The sequence below is a fragment of the Argentina anserina genome, chromosome 4, assembly GCF_933775445.1.
Source record: "Argentina anserina chromosome 4, drPotAnse1.1, whole genome shotgun sequence".
NCBI lineage: Eukaryota > Viridiplantae > Streptophyta > Magnoliopsida > Rosales > Rosaceae > Argentina > Argentina anserina.
Window position 1 is genome coordinate 25,485,692 of NC_065875.1, and position 18,310 is coordinate 25,504,001.

The 18,310-nt window shown below is 39.3% G+C and overlaps 1 protein-coding gene across 1 annotated transcript; it reads right to left on the reverse strand.

The window, feature by feature from the left end:
• Positions 1-4,026: 4,026 nt before the first annotated feature.
• Positions 4,027-5,480, reverse strand: LOC126790918 (probable jasmonic acid carboxyl methyltransferase 2). Its single transcript, XM_050517295.1, has 3 exons — positions 5,394-5,480; positions 4,615-5,289; positions 4,027-4,505 (listed from the first exon to the last, which is right to left on the reverse strand). The coding sequence occupies exons 1-3, from the start codon at positions 5,466-5,468 to the stop codon at positions 4,116-4,118; spliced, it is 1,140 nt and encodes a 379-aa protein (XP_050373252.1). The 5' UTR covers positions 5,469-5,480; the 3' UTR covers positions 4,027-4,115.
• Between the last annotated feature and the right edge of the window lie 12,830 nt (positions 5,481-18,310).

Below are 18,310 nucleotides of genomic sequence, written 5' to 3' on the forward strand. Positions count from 1 at the left end.
ATTAAAAAATATATATATCTTTAAATTTCAATTGTAGATTTATTGAAAAATAAATCCAAACCGTATATATCTACTAACATTAATCTAATCTCTCTGAGTTTCTTTCTCAAGTACACTATTTTTCTCGTCTTCAATTTCTTTATTTAATTATGAATGAATCGATTCAATCGAATTCCCAAGTACAAATGCTTAGACCTATCAGTAGCACCCTCACTGTTTACAACATGTCAACATATATCGCATTTAAACCTATCATTTATTTTTTCAATTGTTTTGAGAATTCATAAGTACTTTAACAGTTTGACTATTTGGACTTTGACTTTCTATTTATGACTTTGTATTTGGTAATTTGGTTGAAGTTATATAAGACTTTGGAATTCTATTGTTATTTCACTTATTTATTATTATTTATTTGGGTTGGGCCTTAAAATTTTTGGGCCTTAAATATGTTGGTACAAGCCCATTACCAACCGTACCAACCGTACCACTTAATTGGTATACCAATGTTATTGGTTGGTATAAATTGTGGATTTTTCATACCAAATATATATTGGTTGGTATATGGTATTGGAAAATTAAGACTGGTATACCAACCAATCCAGCCCTAGCCCATTGTACAGCTAGTGCGGCTGGCTCACTGTTAGTAATGCGAGACTGGGCTATTTATTAGCCTTAGTACGCTGATAGTTGTGCTGATAATGGCGGGCATAAGCCTATGCCAACACCACTAGATATGTTTCAATCACCCTAAAACAATGTCAATGATTATAGATGAATGCACTCATAATTAAGCCAATGTCGTTAGACCATTAACCTATTACGTTCTCTTACTTGTTATGTTAAGTGAAATGTCGGTATTGACTTAATTATATTCTCAATTAATTGATATATGAAATGTCAGTATCTAGACCAAAATAACTGAAATCATGAAGAGTTAAGAACTGTTGAGTAACAATAAAGAATCTAAAGTCGATGACGTTAGTCTTAGATTACTAAATAATCACTTCACATAAGTGCCTGCAAAAAACATGTTATCTTTCACTAAACATGCAACGATATGTCGGTCACGTACACATTTAAGATAATAAACCTTAATACATGCATCGACTCAAAGAAACATGCAACATAATTATCTGAACAATTAGTAAATAAATTCTCATATGAAATTATATATATATATATATATCAATTGAGGTTCAAAATCAAAGATGTATCTAGAGTTTTGATTAGCCTCTAACTATTAAGGAGTTTAGTTACATATATTCTTAAATAAGAACATTAAAAAATATATGGGAGATGAATTAAAAAAGGAGAAAAATAAGAACTTAGATAAACAGTAGGAAAGGCCGAACTCTCTTTTTATTCTTCTCCGTTTTTTTCCAGCCTCTCTGTCTCCCTTAATCAACTTGTCCCTCTTTGTCTTATGCTAGGTTAATTAATCTAGCCAACCATCCTCACGTGCAGCCCAATCCAACTAAGATTAGGGCTTATTTCTTTAATCCATTTGCTCTCCAAAATTAACATAATGCAACAATTAATTTTTTTTAATTTGATTTTAAAATACTTAAAAATAAATAAAATTAATTAAAAAATATAACAAAATAACTAACTAATATGAATAACTAACATAATAAAAGTCACACAAATATGCGACTATCACTCCAAGCTGTGTATTGTACCATTTGAATGTACTAATTACTGTTGGGAAAGTAGTGGATGCCTAATACAAGGCCGACATATAAATGATTATCTCAAGATCTAATTTTCCCACCCTGGTGTGATTAGCAGAAATAGCAACAAAAAAGAAGACGTGATATTTTTTAACGAGGTTTAGCAAATAAGCCTACGTCCTCAGGGTAGCAGTAATACTTTCTTCTACTATACTAAATAATGAAATTATAAGAAACAACTCACTCTAGACTAACTAAAGTGTTAACACACCTTTCTCTTAAGATGAATTTTTTTCTCACTAATTGAGACACTCTTTCTCTCAGTCTATCTAAATGAGGATTACACTACTACACAAACACTCCAAGGTTTATATCTCTGCCTTAGGATGTTTTTGTTGCAATCTTTCATGCCTTTATATAGGCAAATGGCTTCATGCATCATGTCATGCAACTCATGCACGTAATATGCAATTGGAAGCAAAGTCAAATGTCTTCCCCATTTTATGGTAATGCTTGCATGCTTATTAATGCATGTCTCTTCCATCTTCAAAAATTGTTGCCATCTGCTCACCTATGTTTATAGATTTGTTTATTCTCTTTCAAATTAAACTGCGCCCCATGCTATATGAATATCAACCTAGCCTTGTGTTAATTGAAGGGTCACCAAGGCTCTTGCAACACATGTTTTTCTCATGTAGTAAATCACCACATGAATCTCTACCTCCAATTAAGAGGGACTGACCCATCAATTATGTTAGAGAGCACGAGTTGTCTCCTAATTACTGTGTTCTATTAGAGTTTGTTGTACTATTTTTGGGCTTTAGTGTTAAACAGGGACAAGCGTGGCTCATAAACCAATTGTACCGATATTGTCCCAACTTAGCCACCTCACAAGTGTTGGGTTTTAATCACAAAAGGCCTCGGTACAATTAGTTATTTTCCACCCACTTATAATCTCTATTTTATTTGTCACTTCTTAGATGTAGGATCTCTCATCTCCAACATGCCCCCTCACGTGCAACCTAATTTTTAGGTCTGCACATGACACATTAACATCCCACACACTGGGACGAAATAAACCAAGGTCCAGTAACCAACGACACTTGGTGACCATCCAATCGGAAAACCCTCTGATGGCATGATAATGACACCCATCATGGGCCCATGACAAAATGGCACCTACCTCGGTATAATTAGTTATTATCCACCCACTTATAATCTCTATATTATTTGTCACTTCTTAGATGTGAGATATCTTATCTCCAACATTTAGGTGGTATTGTTATCATCTTATCATCAACTCAAACAAACCCGATCGAATTGCTATAAGTTATCTGCTTTTAAGACCGGGCCATATATCATGTATGACAGGGACTCGATCGGAATTCTGGACCGTACCATACACCATGGCAATCCATTGCTTAGCATCCGACAATATATGAGGGCCCAAACGCAGATGTAGTGGAAGATGATGCATGAAGATAGGTCTGAAAACAGTCGAAATATGTGGACTGTGGTTCTATGCAACTTATCCCAATGCATTCGATACGTACTCTTTGCTATATATGTAACTTTATTTCAACTTCAAATCTTTACTCGATTGTATACTTTGATTTGTATGGGAAGTGAGAAATATATTTGGAGATGGTTATTCAATGTGTCATCAGGTTAGCTCCCCTTTAAGAATGCAGTGATGACCATCTTGATAGAGATTCGAAGTCTTATCCTTGCTAGAGGCCTTTTCATATAGGAACTGGCTCACTTTACGGTCTATCAGTCTGTCACCTTATGTGCTACTCCATGAGGAATTAACCCATATCTAAGTTATGATCTGTTAATGTTGTCTATGTGATTTGGATATCCTCTACATATATTAGAGTACTAACAGAAATATTCCTCAGTACTTGATAGTTGATCGAGAAACCAAGTTAATATCTTTTAAAAATGATTAGGCTCCAAAAGAAGGTCTAGTTGAAGATGATGAAGATAGCTAATTAAGTCTGAAAACAGTGGAGATATATGGTTCACTGCTAACTGCAACGTATTGGAGATAAGTTTGTAGGGTTGTGTCTATTGGATCAGAAACAAATACATGTTATACATCATAAATCCGACTGCTGATATTGTTTTGTGATGAATAGCATGCATAAGTGTATAACCGCATATATATGAACGTAGAAGTGCTCATCATATGCTATGCATGGCATTGGGGCCAAAACCGCATAGCATCAGGGCCAAAATCTCCATAAAAGGAATGTCTTTCTCTTTTAGAACAATTACTTAATATGGAAGTGGGTGTACATGATATTGATTTACTTAATAAAAGGAAATTTTACACACATAAGAGAAAGGAAATGAAATGAAATTTAACATTAAGCAAAACATGTATACATTGATTTAAAAGCACATGCATCGATCAGCTTGTAACCTGCACCAAGCGCTTTCTTAGTTCTTCTTAATGAGCGAAATGACGAAAATGGTATACTTGGGTGTAGTAGTACAGTTTGATAAGTACTCACTCACAAGCTCTTCAAATATTTGAAACAGGACATCAATTATCCCTTTTCCAAAATGAAATTCGAGAATCGACTCCGTCACAGCTCTTACCGTGTTGGTCACCAATCGCTGCCCACTGCTGGTTATTGTTTGATCGTCATCAAATGTACCCACGTTGCGGTTGATATCAGCCCCGCTAGAATGCCATTCCACTTCGAAAGTTTCAATACAGTCTTTGATGAAAGACCCTTCTTTGTCTAACACCAAATTCAACTCCTCCGGATATGGAGTATAATAAGGCATGTTGAAAGAATTGACCTTCTCCTCCTCTATAAGACCCTAGAATTAGCAAGAGAAAGTAATTTACGTGTATAGTTAGGTAGTGCCGGATCTTGAAAATTTATAGGAGAGAGAGAACTCGAAGAAGCAATCAGTGAATGAGTCTTACTTTAGAAACCATGGCCATCAATGCTTGGGCTAAGAGCTCGAACTGGTAGAACGTCCCCTCATGCTCAGTTGTTAAGTCAAATGATGGCCTGCCCATTAAGGACAACACCATTCGTCCTCCGTCGACCGTTTCTTGTGCCCTAGACCGGAGAAAATCCGAAAAGTCTTTCTGAAACTGCATGGAGTATGCGCTTAATACGCACTTCGGGCTGCTCTTAGAAATGGAACATTTTCCTTTATTGTCGAGGCCATTGGGTACCTGAGAGAGCCAGTGAAGACTAAAGGAAGAATGAACAAAGTGCAAACTATTTCTGGGAAACAATGGGCCGTAAAACGAACCGGGCACGGCAGAGATGTATATATTTATGGCATGCTGATTAGGATCACCACCATTATCATAGTCTTGCTTCCGTTTGTTGTAGAAGGATGGGAGTGACATGAAGATGGAGCTGAAGTCATTGCTAAAGAGGTCATTTAGAGACACTCTAAGCTCTGTAACTTCGCTAGGTTTAGCATGTATTACATCAATGATATGCGAGATGGGTAGTAAGGTGTTAGGTCCGGACGAGCAACCCAAATCTGCTATTCCCATGCTCTCTATTCCCATGATATTGGATCCCACGAGTTCTAGCACAGCTTTCTCAATGATTGGCTTGGAAATAGATATTGATTTTCTCTACATGCAGCAATATTTAAAACATTAACGAATATAGTGATGGCATGCATGCAGAAGATTAAAAATAATGAAGAAAACCATTTGATCGATGGATATATGGTCACCTGAACGGTGGAGTTTCTGGCATAACTAGTTTGCCCATCTCCTTTGTTCATATGAAGTATTTGCACCACCTGCATCTCGATCTCCGTCTACTATATATGAAGAGAAATATTGGAACCTGCTTGATTGAAGTAGTTGATGAATAGAAAAGGGAACACATATTTAAACTACATTTGTGATACGCCTGGCTAGCTGCTATTAGGCAATAAGATCACATGTAAATGTGAAGAGAGCTGTTAGATGAGCAGTACTTGAATATGTGGTTGTGCTAATATGCATGAGTTCTTGATGTACGACGTAACACCATCAATACTTGAATATGATATATTGTACGTACTAATTACGTTAGAAAGCAAGAGTTGTCTCCTAATTATTGTGTTCTGTTAGAGTCTGGTGTACTATCTTTGGGCTGTAATTTGTATTGTTATCATCTTATCAACTCAAGCAAACCCGATCGAATTGCTTTGAGTTATCAGCTTTTAAGACCGGGCCATATATCATGTATGATAGGAACTCGATCGGAATTCTGGACCGTACCATGCACCATGGCAATTGTCACACGTATCATGTGCAAAATATGTAAACCGTGTGCAAGCTAATTTTTCTTGCCTGCCTTCAACCTATGATGGCGCTAGGGTGATCAATCACAGTCAGCCTTCTTTCTACGCAGCGGAATCTCTACGTTTTGTTTATTCTTATGAGCTATTAACTCACAATTCACAAGTCACTCTACACACAAGTGTTTCCCAATTGTGTGGGGGTCAAGATCATGCACATACACACATACACACTTATATTTGTGGAACTATTGCTCATTTTCTCATTTATGGAATTCAAAGTACAACCTACAAATTTAACATGGATTTTTATAAGTCTTTCTTTTCCCAAAGTCGCATGCTTTCACCTACAAACTATTTAAACATACTAACTAGCATGGAAGTTGACATCTACAACTTTTCTAGGACACATGTCATACATGCCTTAACTATAGCTGTAGTGGACAACCCCCACTACTAGGTTTATTAACTGCCAAGACGAGGTGGCATGCTTGCATGCTTTGCCAAGCCATGCAACTACCCAAGTAACTGCCCCTGAATTCGTGCACCAGCTGCCCTTACATAACCCCCTCCTCAACATGCGCTAACTGCCCCTGAATAATCGCCCGCTAAATAGCCAAGTAACCTTCCATAAAACTCTTGTAACTGCCTAGGTAACTGTCATTATCTTTGCCCTGCTGACGAGGCTAATACTCGCAACCACCTGTTGACGAGGCTAACTGTCTGCACGGTCTACAACTGCATGGCGATGCTAATATCCCTGCACAGATCTGCGTTGCCTTCGAGTCATTCTTGCATGGGTCTGTGCTGCCTTCGGGTCTCAGTCTGCCTGCGTTGTTACTGGTGAGGCTAATATGCCTGCCTGATAGCAAGGCAGTTTACTTGTCTGCCACCGAGGCTAGCCTCACTGATAGCGAGGCTAATAGCTTCGCACGGGTCTGCACTTGTTCTCTATTTTGTTCCTACGCTCCTACTCCCTGCTTTAAGCTTCCGACGCATGGACAAGGTACGAGATGAAACCATGCCATGCGCGCCTCTGCCTATAACATTAACGAGGGTGTAACAAACCACCCCCACTAGAGTTTGGCAACGCCCTCGTTGTCAAGGGGTTGTCAATCTCCATAGGCACTGACTTGTCTTCACCCTCGAACTCCTTAGATGCAGCTTCCTAAAGTGTTGCTAAAGTGTTGGTGAAGTCCGCAAAAGTCTCTTGTTCCTCCTCGGTTAGCCTCTCCGACGAGATCTGAATTTTTTCTTCAAGGATGTCATTTCGCGACTCTTTTTTCTTTTCTTCAGCTTCTCCCGACTTAGGCCATGTATTGCCTTCGGTTTCAAGCTTCATTTCAATGTGCTTGGGTGCAACATCCATCTCCAAGCCTTTTTCGAGAACAACCTGGTCTGTTGAAGCCATTGTCTCTTCTATATGAGCAACTTATTCCTTTGCAGCCATTGCTTCATTTCCTTGTGCAACATGTTCATGTGCAACCATTGCATCAGTCTCTTGTTCTGCAACTCGGTCCTTCGCAGCCATTGCATCAACTCCTTGTGCATTCTTGTCATTCTTTGCTCCTACATGCTTGATAAAGGTGTACTCGCTGATCTTGGGGTCTTCCATGAGATCAACTGCTCTTTCTTCTATGCATAATGCATTTAACAAAACCATGGAACTTATGTGTTTGCTTCTTGTTCTCCAACAATTCCAGATTCATTAGAACCTTTTTCCAATGCAAGAAAAGCCGATAAGTTTGCTTCTTCTTTTTTTGGGAAATCCCTGGCTTTATGTGGCCCTTGACATAGGAAACAATCAAAATTCTCCCTACTTCGGTGGAAGTTATGGGTAGAAGTTGCCTTCGAACTGCCTCCTTGTTGAGTGAACTGAGTGTGGGGTTTGTAACTGCCCATTTTCTTCTTGTTCTTCTCAGTCCTTTTGTTTGAAAACATGCCGCTTGTCTAAAAGTCAAGCAAGCGTTCAGCTGCGACCAATGTCGATTGTAGATCTGCCACATTTTGCCTTCCCAATTCATTATGTGCCCAAGGTTGTAATTCGGCCATGAAGGTAAACAACTTATCCTCTTCTCCCATGTTCTTAATATCAAGCATTATCAAGCAAAAGTCCTTGACATATGCCCGAACTGAAGAACCCATCTTCAAGTTCCTTAAAGATTCACAAGCCATCCATGCCGAGTTGCATGGCAGGAATTGACTTCGTAGTTCCCTTTTCATTGTATCCCATGTCTCAATGGTTTGCACTTCCTCACTTTGCTCCGCATCTTGCATCTTTGTACACCACCAAAGCTTTGCGTCTCCTTCTAGATACATTGAAGCCATTGTAGCCTTCTCCGCTTCCGGAATGCGAGCACTTCTAAAGTATTGCTCCAAGTCCCATATGAAATTCTCTAAATCCTTGGCATTTCTTTCTCCCTTGAACATCTTAGGGTCAGGTACTTTGATCTTTGGCTTAATACCTCCGTCAATCTTGAGCCCGCCATTGGTTGTAGCGCTTTTCACCAAGGCCATGTTCTCATATAGATTCGCCAATTTAGCTTTTATCGCGTCCGAAAAAGCTATGAGATCAGAATACATATCCTTAGACTTTGCTTCTGAATCTGCTACATGTTGTGTGAAAGCTTCCCGCATTTGTATCATCTCAGTCCTCAAGCGTTCAACTTGTACTGCGAGACTAATAGCTCCGTCTCCTTGTGGCGCGCCGAGGAAGTCCTCGAATCTTGCAATGCGATCCTTCAATATGTCACCGGTCATTGCTCCTATTTCAAACAATCGTGATCCGGCACTGATTCTGCAACTCTTTACTGATTTGTGGTGTGTCTCGGTTTCCACCACTTGTCTTCTTGAGTCCTATTGTTTTTCGGTTTCCACTAAGCTCTTCCGCACGGCGTTGTCGGCCTCGTGACATGTTAATGAGCCGATGATAATAATGAGCCGATGAGGTAGCTGGTTATGGAATAGAAATATGATTCATGGCATTCGATACGTACTCTTTGCTATATATGTAACTTTATTTCAACTTCAAATCTTTACTCGATTGTATACTTTGATTTGTATGGGAAGTGAGAAATATATTTTGAGATGGTTATTCAATGTGTTATCAGGCTGGCTCCCCTTTAAGAATGCAGTGATGACCATCTTGATATAGAGCTTTGAAGTCTTATCCTTGCTAGAGGGCTTTTCATTTAGCAACTGGCTCACTTTAGGGTCTGTCATCTTATTATGTCTACTCCATGAGGAATTAACCCATGCCATATCTAAGTTATGATCTGTTAATGTTGTCTGTACTTGTGATTTGGATATGCTCTACATATATTAGAGTACTTACAGATATATTTGTCAGTACTTTATAGTTGATCGAGCAACCCAGTTAACATCTTTTATAAATGATGAGGCTCCAAAAGAATGTCTAGTTGAAGATGATGAAGATAGCTAATTACGTCTGAAAACAGTGGAGATATATGGTTCGCTGCTAGCTGCAACGTATCGGGGATAAGTTTGTAGGGCTGTGTCTCGATTTCAATTGGAACAACTTACAGCTTATAGCTAGGGTTCAATTGGTTGAAAGAACATGCTGGTAATCAAACAAATCAAATGTTTAAAATAAGAAAATCAAAGCCCTTCCACCAACTAGCCAGCTGGCGGTCGGTGTCGGAATTTTGTTCATAACTTACATTCGAAGAGAACAACTAATTTTATATAATTTTTTGAATGATTCTAGGAATCCAGTTCCTAAAATTTTTAAGGGATTTTCTCTGCAAGCCAGGAGGCAGGAGTGCTTAAATAAGAAATTCCTATTTGTCCTCTTAAAGAAATTTCTGACCAAAATGGCCGGTGAATTACATGCATGCGCGCGGCATGTCTTATCAGGACCTATTAATATATAGTCTACTATGTCATTCATTTTCAGCTACAACCTGATGTAGTTCTGAAAGTATCTATTGAAGCATGGTGAAATATAGTAATATGTTGAGTGCGCTAGCAAATTACTGATTCATGGAGCTAATTGTGAATTTTAATCAGCTAGAGTAGTTTGCTGCAGTCACTATACGTACAGTACGTCAATTTTTACCTATTGTTTTACCTCAAGCATGGTAAAACATCATGGTGTGTAATAGTTGGTAATTGTGTATAACTGTAGTATTGCTTTTTGTATAAATATCACGTACACATGTAAATTATTTCTAATCATTTCAATACAACTACAAGAGAAAATTGCCCCATCTTGATATTTAGAGACAGCTGTTAGATGAGCAGTACTTGAATATATGTGGTTGTGCTAATTGCTGTTCTTGATGTACGACATAGCTCCAAGCTGTGTATTGTACGTACTAATTACGCGAGAGAGTACGAGTTGTCTCCCAATTGTCTTCTTTTGGAGTCTGTTAATTTGTTCCCTTGCGCAGCCTTGAATTATTTTTGGGCTTTTGTTTGTATTGTTATCATCTTATCAACTCTAGAAAACCCGATGGAATTGCTTCTCGATCTAGACATTATGTATGGGCGATTCCATCTGCAGGCAACCAAGTTATCAGCTTTTAAGACCGGCCGGGCCATATAGTATGACAGGAACTCGATCGGAATTCTGGACCATGCACCATACTTCGGCAATCAATTGCTCAGCATCCGACAATATATGAGGGTCCAAACGCAGCTGTACGTACGTAGTTGAAGATTATGCATGAAGATAGGTCGATAAAAAAGTAGAAAAATGTGGTTCTATGCATGCTGCTGCGTATTGGGATAAGTGTTAGGCTTTGGGGCTGCTTTCGAAACAGTTTCTTGTTTTTGGAATGAAACGACGTACGGCCTCGGGCCTCATTCTTGTGATCATGGTGAAATGCACTGCTCCTCTGGGAGAAAAACTTCAAGTTTACGGGCAACATTGAGCGGATAAGGTAGCTGGTTATGGAATAGAAATATGATGCCTGGCATTTAATACGTACTTTTTTCTACACATGCATGTAACTTTACTTCAATTCAGTGTTTTATTCGATTGTATACTTTGATTTGCATGGGAAGCGAGAAATATAGTTGGAGATGGTTATTCAATGTGTCATCAGTTTAAGAATGCAGTGATGACATATATCGAGCCTTTTCATATATATAGCAACCGGCTCACTTTAGGGCCTGTCACCTTATGTGCAGTGTTGGATCTAAGATTGAAATGTCACTAGAACTAACTTTATGCGAAATGTAAAATTAAAACTATTTGTGCAAAGCGCAATTTTTTTTTCTCCTTAGGTATATCGATATTTATCATCAGAATGAAATTATTTTAAATTAATCTCTACACACCTATGTTTTATCTTTTATTATGTATCTATATCGCCTGATGTTAATTAATAAAGTTCACTACTTTGATTCAAATTTTCAAATAAGCAAATAAAATACTAAACAAGGCGACGGGCAATAGTGAGTGGTGAGTGGTGACATGCAGGCTTCAACGAGAACTCGAGAAGATGATTAAAAGAAGAAGCTAGCAGATCAGCAGAAATTGACGAGAAAGTCTTCAGAGATTGAAAGAATAGGACGCGAAAATGTGAGAAACAGAGAGAGAGACCCGTGCTAATATTTTAATTTTTTTTAATAGAGGGTTGAGTTTTTTTTATGGGCTTTATTTTCATCTGGGCTCCACCCCAGCCAAGCCAGGGCTGGATCCGCCTCTGCTTATGTGCTACTCCATGAGGAAATGAAAGTTATGATCTGTTAATTATAGTTGTTGTCTGTGTGATTTCGGTATCCTCTACATAGATTAGAGTACTTCAGAGATATTCGTCGACGATACTTGATTGTTGATCGAGCAACCAAGTTAACTTCTTTTAATTAAGGTGTATGAAGCACGGACACGGCAAAAGGGCTACGTATCCCATGTCTGATACGGATACGAACACAATACGCTCGGATACATCTAAATATGCCTGGATACGCGTATTGTAATTCAGACACTGAATGGACACGTACATATCCAAAATAGACACACATCAGTAAGAAACGAAAATTATTATGTCGTTTTACCAAAAAGAAAACAAAACTCATAAATTCTTTGATCTGATCGATCTAGAACCATAAAACAATCAGTTTACCGTGGTTGAGAACCCCGTACATGAGGCTATCAAGGCCCAAGCTGTAACGACCCTAAAATTTCGAGCATAAAAACTCAAAATTTCAAAGTCGTTAAACACCAAACAATCTCAACAAATCGAAATCATTTAAAATGCCACAGCGGATCATCTCTGAGTTCAAAATACAACTCAGTCAAACTGATTATTACAAACCAAATTATAATTCAACATTATAACAAATGGAAATGTATAATCCTCACAACAACCTCACAAAATAGTCACACAACATCCTCGCGCCAGCTGGAAATATATAACTTCAAGTTCTCTGAGCAGTCCGTCAATTCCCGCTAATCCACACCTGCAGAGTTATCCACTACACCATCGAATTGGTGCACCGGGATTGTAAACACAAACCCGGTAAGCTTTACAGCTCGTATGAGTAAAATAAAAACATAACTCGCATATCAATATATACGGGAATCCACAAATCAACAAATATAAATGCACCCATGAGTAAATGGATGGCCCATATGGTTGTCCCAAAAATATGAAAATGAAAGTACTCATGAGCAATTGGGTAACCCCTCTGTTTACCCAAATGCATTTATAATACGGGTACTAATGAGCGCTGGTACACCTCTATTACCCCTCACATAGTACACCGCTGGCATTGGGCAACCTCCTCGCTACCCTAAGTCCGACTTCAGGCAACCTCCTCGCTACCCGAAGTCCGACATCGGGCAACCTCCTCGCTATCCGATGTCCGGCAGACAGACTAGAGCTCTAACTGTATCGTAACTTTCGCTCGGCCAAAGGCTAGGTTCCGACATGCCACACACGTCCGAAGACATAAACACGTACAATAATCTACTCATTATTGTACAAATTTCATCACACACTCAATATATCATTCTCATCACCACTGTGATCATAATTCACAACCGAAAATCCTAACAGTATATAATATAGCAAACTACATATATATATATATATGTACATATTTACCATTTATACAATATATATATATAATCCACTTTATTATATACATGTCATATTTCATAAACACGTCCGAAGACAAAACGTTTTAACAATTCTCCACGTCAAAACCACGTACAATAATCTACTCATTATTGTACCAATCGCATCAATATGCTCAACATATAATCCTCATCACCACCGTGATCATTTTCACAAATGAAATCCTAACAATATATAATATAGCAAACTATATATATATGTACTTATTTACAATTTATACAATATATATATAATCCATTATATCATATACATGTCATATTTCATAAACACGTCCGAAGACAAAACGTTTTAACAATTCTCAACGTCACACCACGTACAATAATCTACTCATTATTTGTACAAATCACATCAACATGCTCAATTCGTAAATAAGTGAGATTTTACTCATCTTCTTTCCTGCGTGCAACTTCCACGACCCTGAAAGTAATTTCCTCACTCGTTTCGTCAGTCACCTAATAGCACGATAAATGCTTAGAAAATGATACTTAAAATATTAGGTGGCGAGTTCAGCACAGCTAAATGTTGTTCATAAAACATTGTTCACGGAACACTGTTCATGTTTACTAATTACTGTTTTTACTAAATTACTGTTTTTACTAAATCACTGTTCACAGTTACTGTTTTGACAAAGTATTGTTCACAGTTACTGGTTTTACCGAAACACTGTTCACAGGTACTGGTTTTACCGAAACACTGTTCACAGTTACTGTTTTACCATACTACTGTTCACATTTTACTGTTATAGATCACTATTCACAGTTACTATTTCATGCGGCGTTACTGTTCACAGACCGCCACAAATCATCACCAAATTTCACAACCACAACCTAAACAACATTTCCAACAACTTCCTAGTTGACACCAAGGTCTAAATCCGAGCCTAAACAGTCCAAACAACGAAGAACATATATTCGTCACTATTCACAAACCCTAGAAATTGAAATTTTGATTCGGGTACTTACACTTCGATTTGGCTCGATTCCTTTTGTGGGAATGTTGCTGGGACTGAGACAAGCAAAACCCCCCAAGAATCTCGAGCCATGGTGGCCGGAGGAGGCGGCGCCGCCACAGCAGTAACTTCCGGCGGTTGCTGCACCGCGTGTGGTTGTCGCCGAAGTGCAAGGCGTAGCCCAAAAGATGGAGCTCGTCGAGCCCGTCAGTTTGATAGGTGGCACGACACGAGGCGACGTCGGATGGTGGAGAAATCGACCGGAGAAGGTTTTTGGGTCGGGTGAATAGTACCCGAGCTCATTTTTGGAAAAAATCTGATTTTCTGATTTTTAATCTCATCTCCTTCCTTTTATACTATTTCTAAAATCGGAAACGAACTTCCGACGTTAATAACTTTCGCATCCGACGTCCGATTCGAACGCGTGACGTGTCCACGAACTCGTATCGATGAGCTCTACGACTTTCGTGAAGGAAGTTTTCGCAATCGAGCGACGGAATAAAAGTCGAACTATACGTTGCGGTAACGTTACGTTTTCTAATTAAACGATCCGAGAACGTTTCCGTTTTCGTTTCGAAATGTCGCAAACCTCCAATTGTCGTCTTGAATTAATTTCACAAGTTTAACACTTAGTTTCTAAAAATTCGGGTTATTACACAAGCCAACGATGAAGAAGTTGCAGGGCCGGGGCTTTTTTGCCCGGAATTATTCCTGATTTTCTTTGAAGATTTGCCTTCATTTGCGTCATCTTCCTCACTGATCTCTTCCAATTTATTCACATCCACATATTTCTACTCCTTCGTTATGGATCCTAGTTTGGTGAGAGAGAGGCTTGCTAGTGTGGTTTGATATTTGGCATAGTAGATGAGGGAAATCTTCCTCATTAACCTCTTCTGATTTCTTTAAATCCACATATCTCTACTCCTTTGTTATGGATCTTAGTTGGTGAGACGGAGGCTTGTTGGTGTGGTTTGATATTCATGGCATAGTATATGAGGGAATGAAGGTGTTGGCTAAGGAAGGTGGGAAATTGGGAATGTGATAAGGTTCACCTTGGGGCTTGAGGTTTAATTGTATTTGTGAGGTGGGTTTCAATGATGGTGGCGGACTGGCGGATGGTGGCATATGAGGGTTCTCATTTCTAAATGAGTTTTAAGATGGGATAGTATTATTCTTTTTCCAATCATCCTTTAGAAGTTAGAACTATATTAAGGAAATAAACATTTTAATTACATATATATATATATATATATATATTTAAATGATATTTAATTGATGTGTCTAAAATATTTTTCTTTCAATGTGCTACGTATCGTATTGTGTCCAATACAAACATAAGGGTCCATGCATCATAAATTAAGGATGATGAGAGTTCAAAATAATATCTAGTTGAAGACGCTGAAGATAGGTCTGAAAAACAGTGGAAATATGTGGTTCGCTACTGCAACGTATTGGGGATAACTTTGTTGGCCTCTGTCTCGATTTCAATTGGATCAAAATTTTTTTTCTATGGGAATGAATTAACTTCATTAGGCGAAAAGCCGTTCCACGACCACAAAAATCAAATATAAGAGATGACATGTCATCTCTCATACACACTAGCAACTAAGAAAATGATAAAAGGCGCAAAACGCGCTTATTGACAAACCAAAGTCTGAAAAAAAAAAACGGAAAACACTAAAGCAAAAGCATAGTAACTCCTTCTAGCCTAACCTAACGACAAACAACACTAACAAATCAAGTCCAGAGTATAAATTTGTGTACTCTCAATGCTAGTGAAGTCGAAAGGAAAGATATACAAGAGGATCTAGCCTACGCAGACTAGGAAATCACTCCCAATAGCCTCAATCTCCTCATAGCCTTGGACCTCTTGTCCTTCCCCCAAATCCACCCCAAAGCCCTGCACACTGACCCGACCCATATCCATCTTCGAGCCCAGTAACTCTGCCAGTGTCAGGCCGAGCTTCGCATCCACCGCCGGTTCCGGGTTGAGCCATCGTGCCACCACCGACTTGTTCAGGTTACTCTGTCCACCTGGGCGGCCACGTTTTACCGGTGAGCGGAGCACAATCTTGCCCGCCACAGTTGCCCTCAACCCTAGCTTCGTAGGGGTCAGATCCACCACCTCTAAAGCACGTTCATGCCTACTACGCTTCCCGCCCAACGACTCTTCTACCCGACGCCGGCGAGACCCCGAGACCTTTTCCACCCTTGGAGATGCATCAATGGAATGGATCTACTGCCTCCCACCCTCTGGAGACTCAGAAGTAACTGGAATCGGGCCCGTGGTTCCCCGAGTCACCACCACCGGTGCCCTAGGGCTCAGAGGAGCAGGCTGGATATTCGGAGGAGCAAAACCCTCCTCATCTTCCACCACGACCACTAGAGGACATGCCAAACCACCATGGTTGATCATTGTACAAATTCTGCACCTTCCCAGTAAATGCTCGAACTTGTACTCCACTAGAACCATATCCTCCGGCGAGACACGAAGGCGGTGCTCAAACTGCACTGGAGCATGCAAGGGTAGGGTAACCTAGGAGCAACAAAACCATCTAGGGGTATGATGGCTTATCTCATGGTTCAAGAATGGCTTATGCTTGAGACCGCATCTGAGTTTGATCTTGTGTAATCAGGAGGAGAACTAACAGTCTTTCTTGGTAGTGTCTCAGTGCAGCCTACACTAATTTTGAGGATCATTCAAAGTCAGGCAGAAGATAGTTTCTCACGAGCTAGGTTGGAAAATCTAGTGGTAGATTCGCTTGACAAATGTCCTTCCGAGTGGAAAGTTGGATCCGATGGAAGTTTGAGGTTTGGGACAAGATTGTGTGTTCCAGATTGTGCAGATCTCAAGGAGGAGGTACTTCGTGCAGCACACCGATCTCATTATACATTGCACCCAAGGAGCACCAATATGTATAAAGACCTCCGTATGCAATTCTGGTGGAATGGGACGAAGAAAGACGTGGCAAAGTTCGTATCAAAGTGCCTTGTTAGCAAGTGAAGGCAGAGCATTAACGACCCACTGGCATGTTGAAGCCATTGCATATTCCTCTTTAGAAGTGGGAGCAAATTTCAATGGACTTTGTGACAGAACTGCCTAAGTCCTGGAATGGTCACGATGCAATATGAGTGATTGTTGATCGATTGATGAAGTCGGCGCACTTTCTTCCGGTATCAATGAAGTACTCAGTGGATGTGTTAGGGAAGTTATATGTGGATGAGATAGTGAGACTTCATGGTGCACTTGTGTCTATTGTTTCTGATCGAGATGCATGTTTCACTTCGAAGCACTAAGGTAGTTTACATAAGGCTTTGGGTACTACTTTGGATATGAGTACAACATTTCATCCTCAAACAGATGGAGGATATGGTGAGAGCTTGTATACTTGATTTTAAAGGAAGTTAGGAGGATCACCTGAGGTTGATTGAGTTTGCCTACAACAATAATAACCATTATAGCATCGGCATGACACCTTATGAGGCTCTTTACGGTACCATGTATATCACCTATTTGTTGGGCCAAAGTTGATGATGAAGCACTAAGGGGTCTTGAGGTGGTTCAGGAAACCTCGGAGAAGATCTCAATTAATCGCTATAATGGTTATTATTGTTGTAGGCAAACTCAATCAACCTCAGGTGATCCTCCTAACTTCCTTTAAAATCAAGTATACAAGCTCTCACCATATCCTCCATCTGTTTGAGGATGAAATGTTGTACTCATATCCAAAGTAGTACCCAAAGCCTTATGTAAACTACCTTAGTGCTTCGAAGTGAAACATGCATCTCGATCAGAAACAATAGACACAAGTGCACCATGAAGTCTCACTATCTCATCCACATGTGAGCCCCACGCGCGGTGGCACATGAACAATGTTTTCATTATTAGTGTTTTTTGAATAGTGTTTTGTGAACATTGTTTTGTGGACAATGTTTTCACTGTACTTAATAATCACTTGTTGGTTTACGGGCTTTTTTAAGCACTTTGTCATGCTATTAGGTGACCGACGAAATGAGTGAGGGAATCGCTCTCGGTGTCGTAGAAGTTGCACGCATGAAATAAGGTGAGTAAATCTCATTATGACAAGTCTACCATTGGCAGTGACACATATTATGATTTCGTAAAAAGAGTTAACTGTGACATCTGTATAATATAGTGGGTTGTGTATGTGTACAAAAATGGTAATTACGATACATATATATAGGTTCATATATTATATAATGTTACGGTGTTTATTTAAATTATGAGATTGCATCATTTTCTATTAGTTGTGGTGGATGGGACCGGAAGGGTGATAACGTAC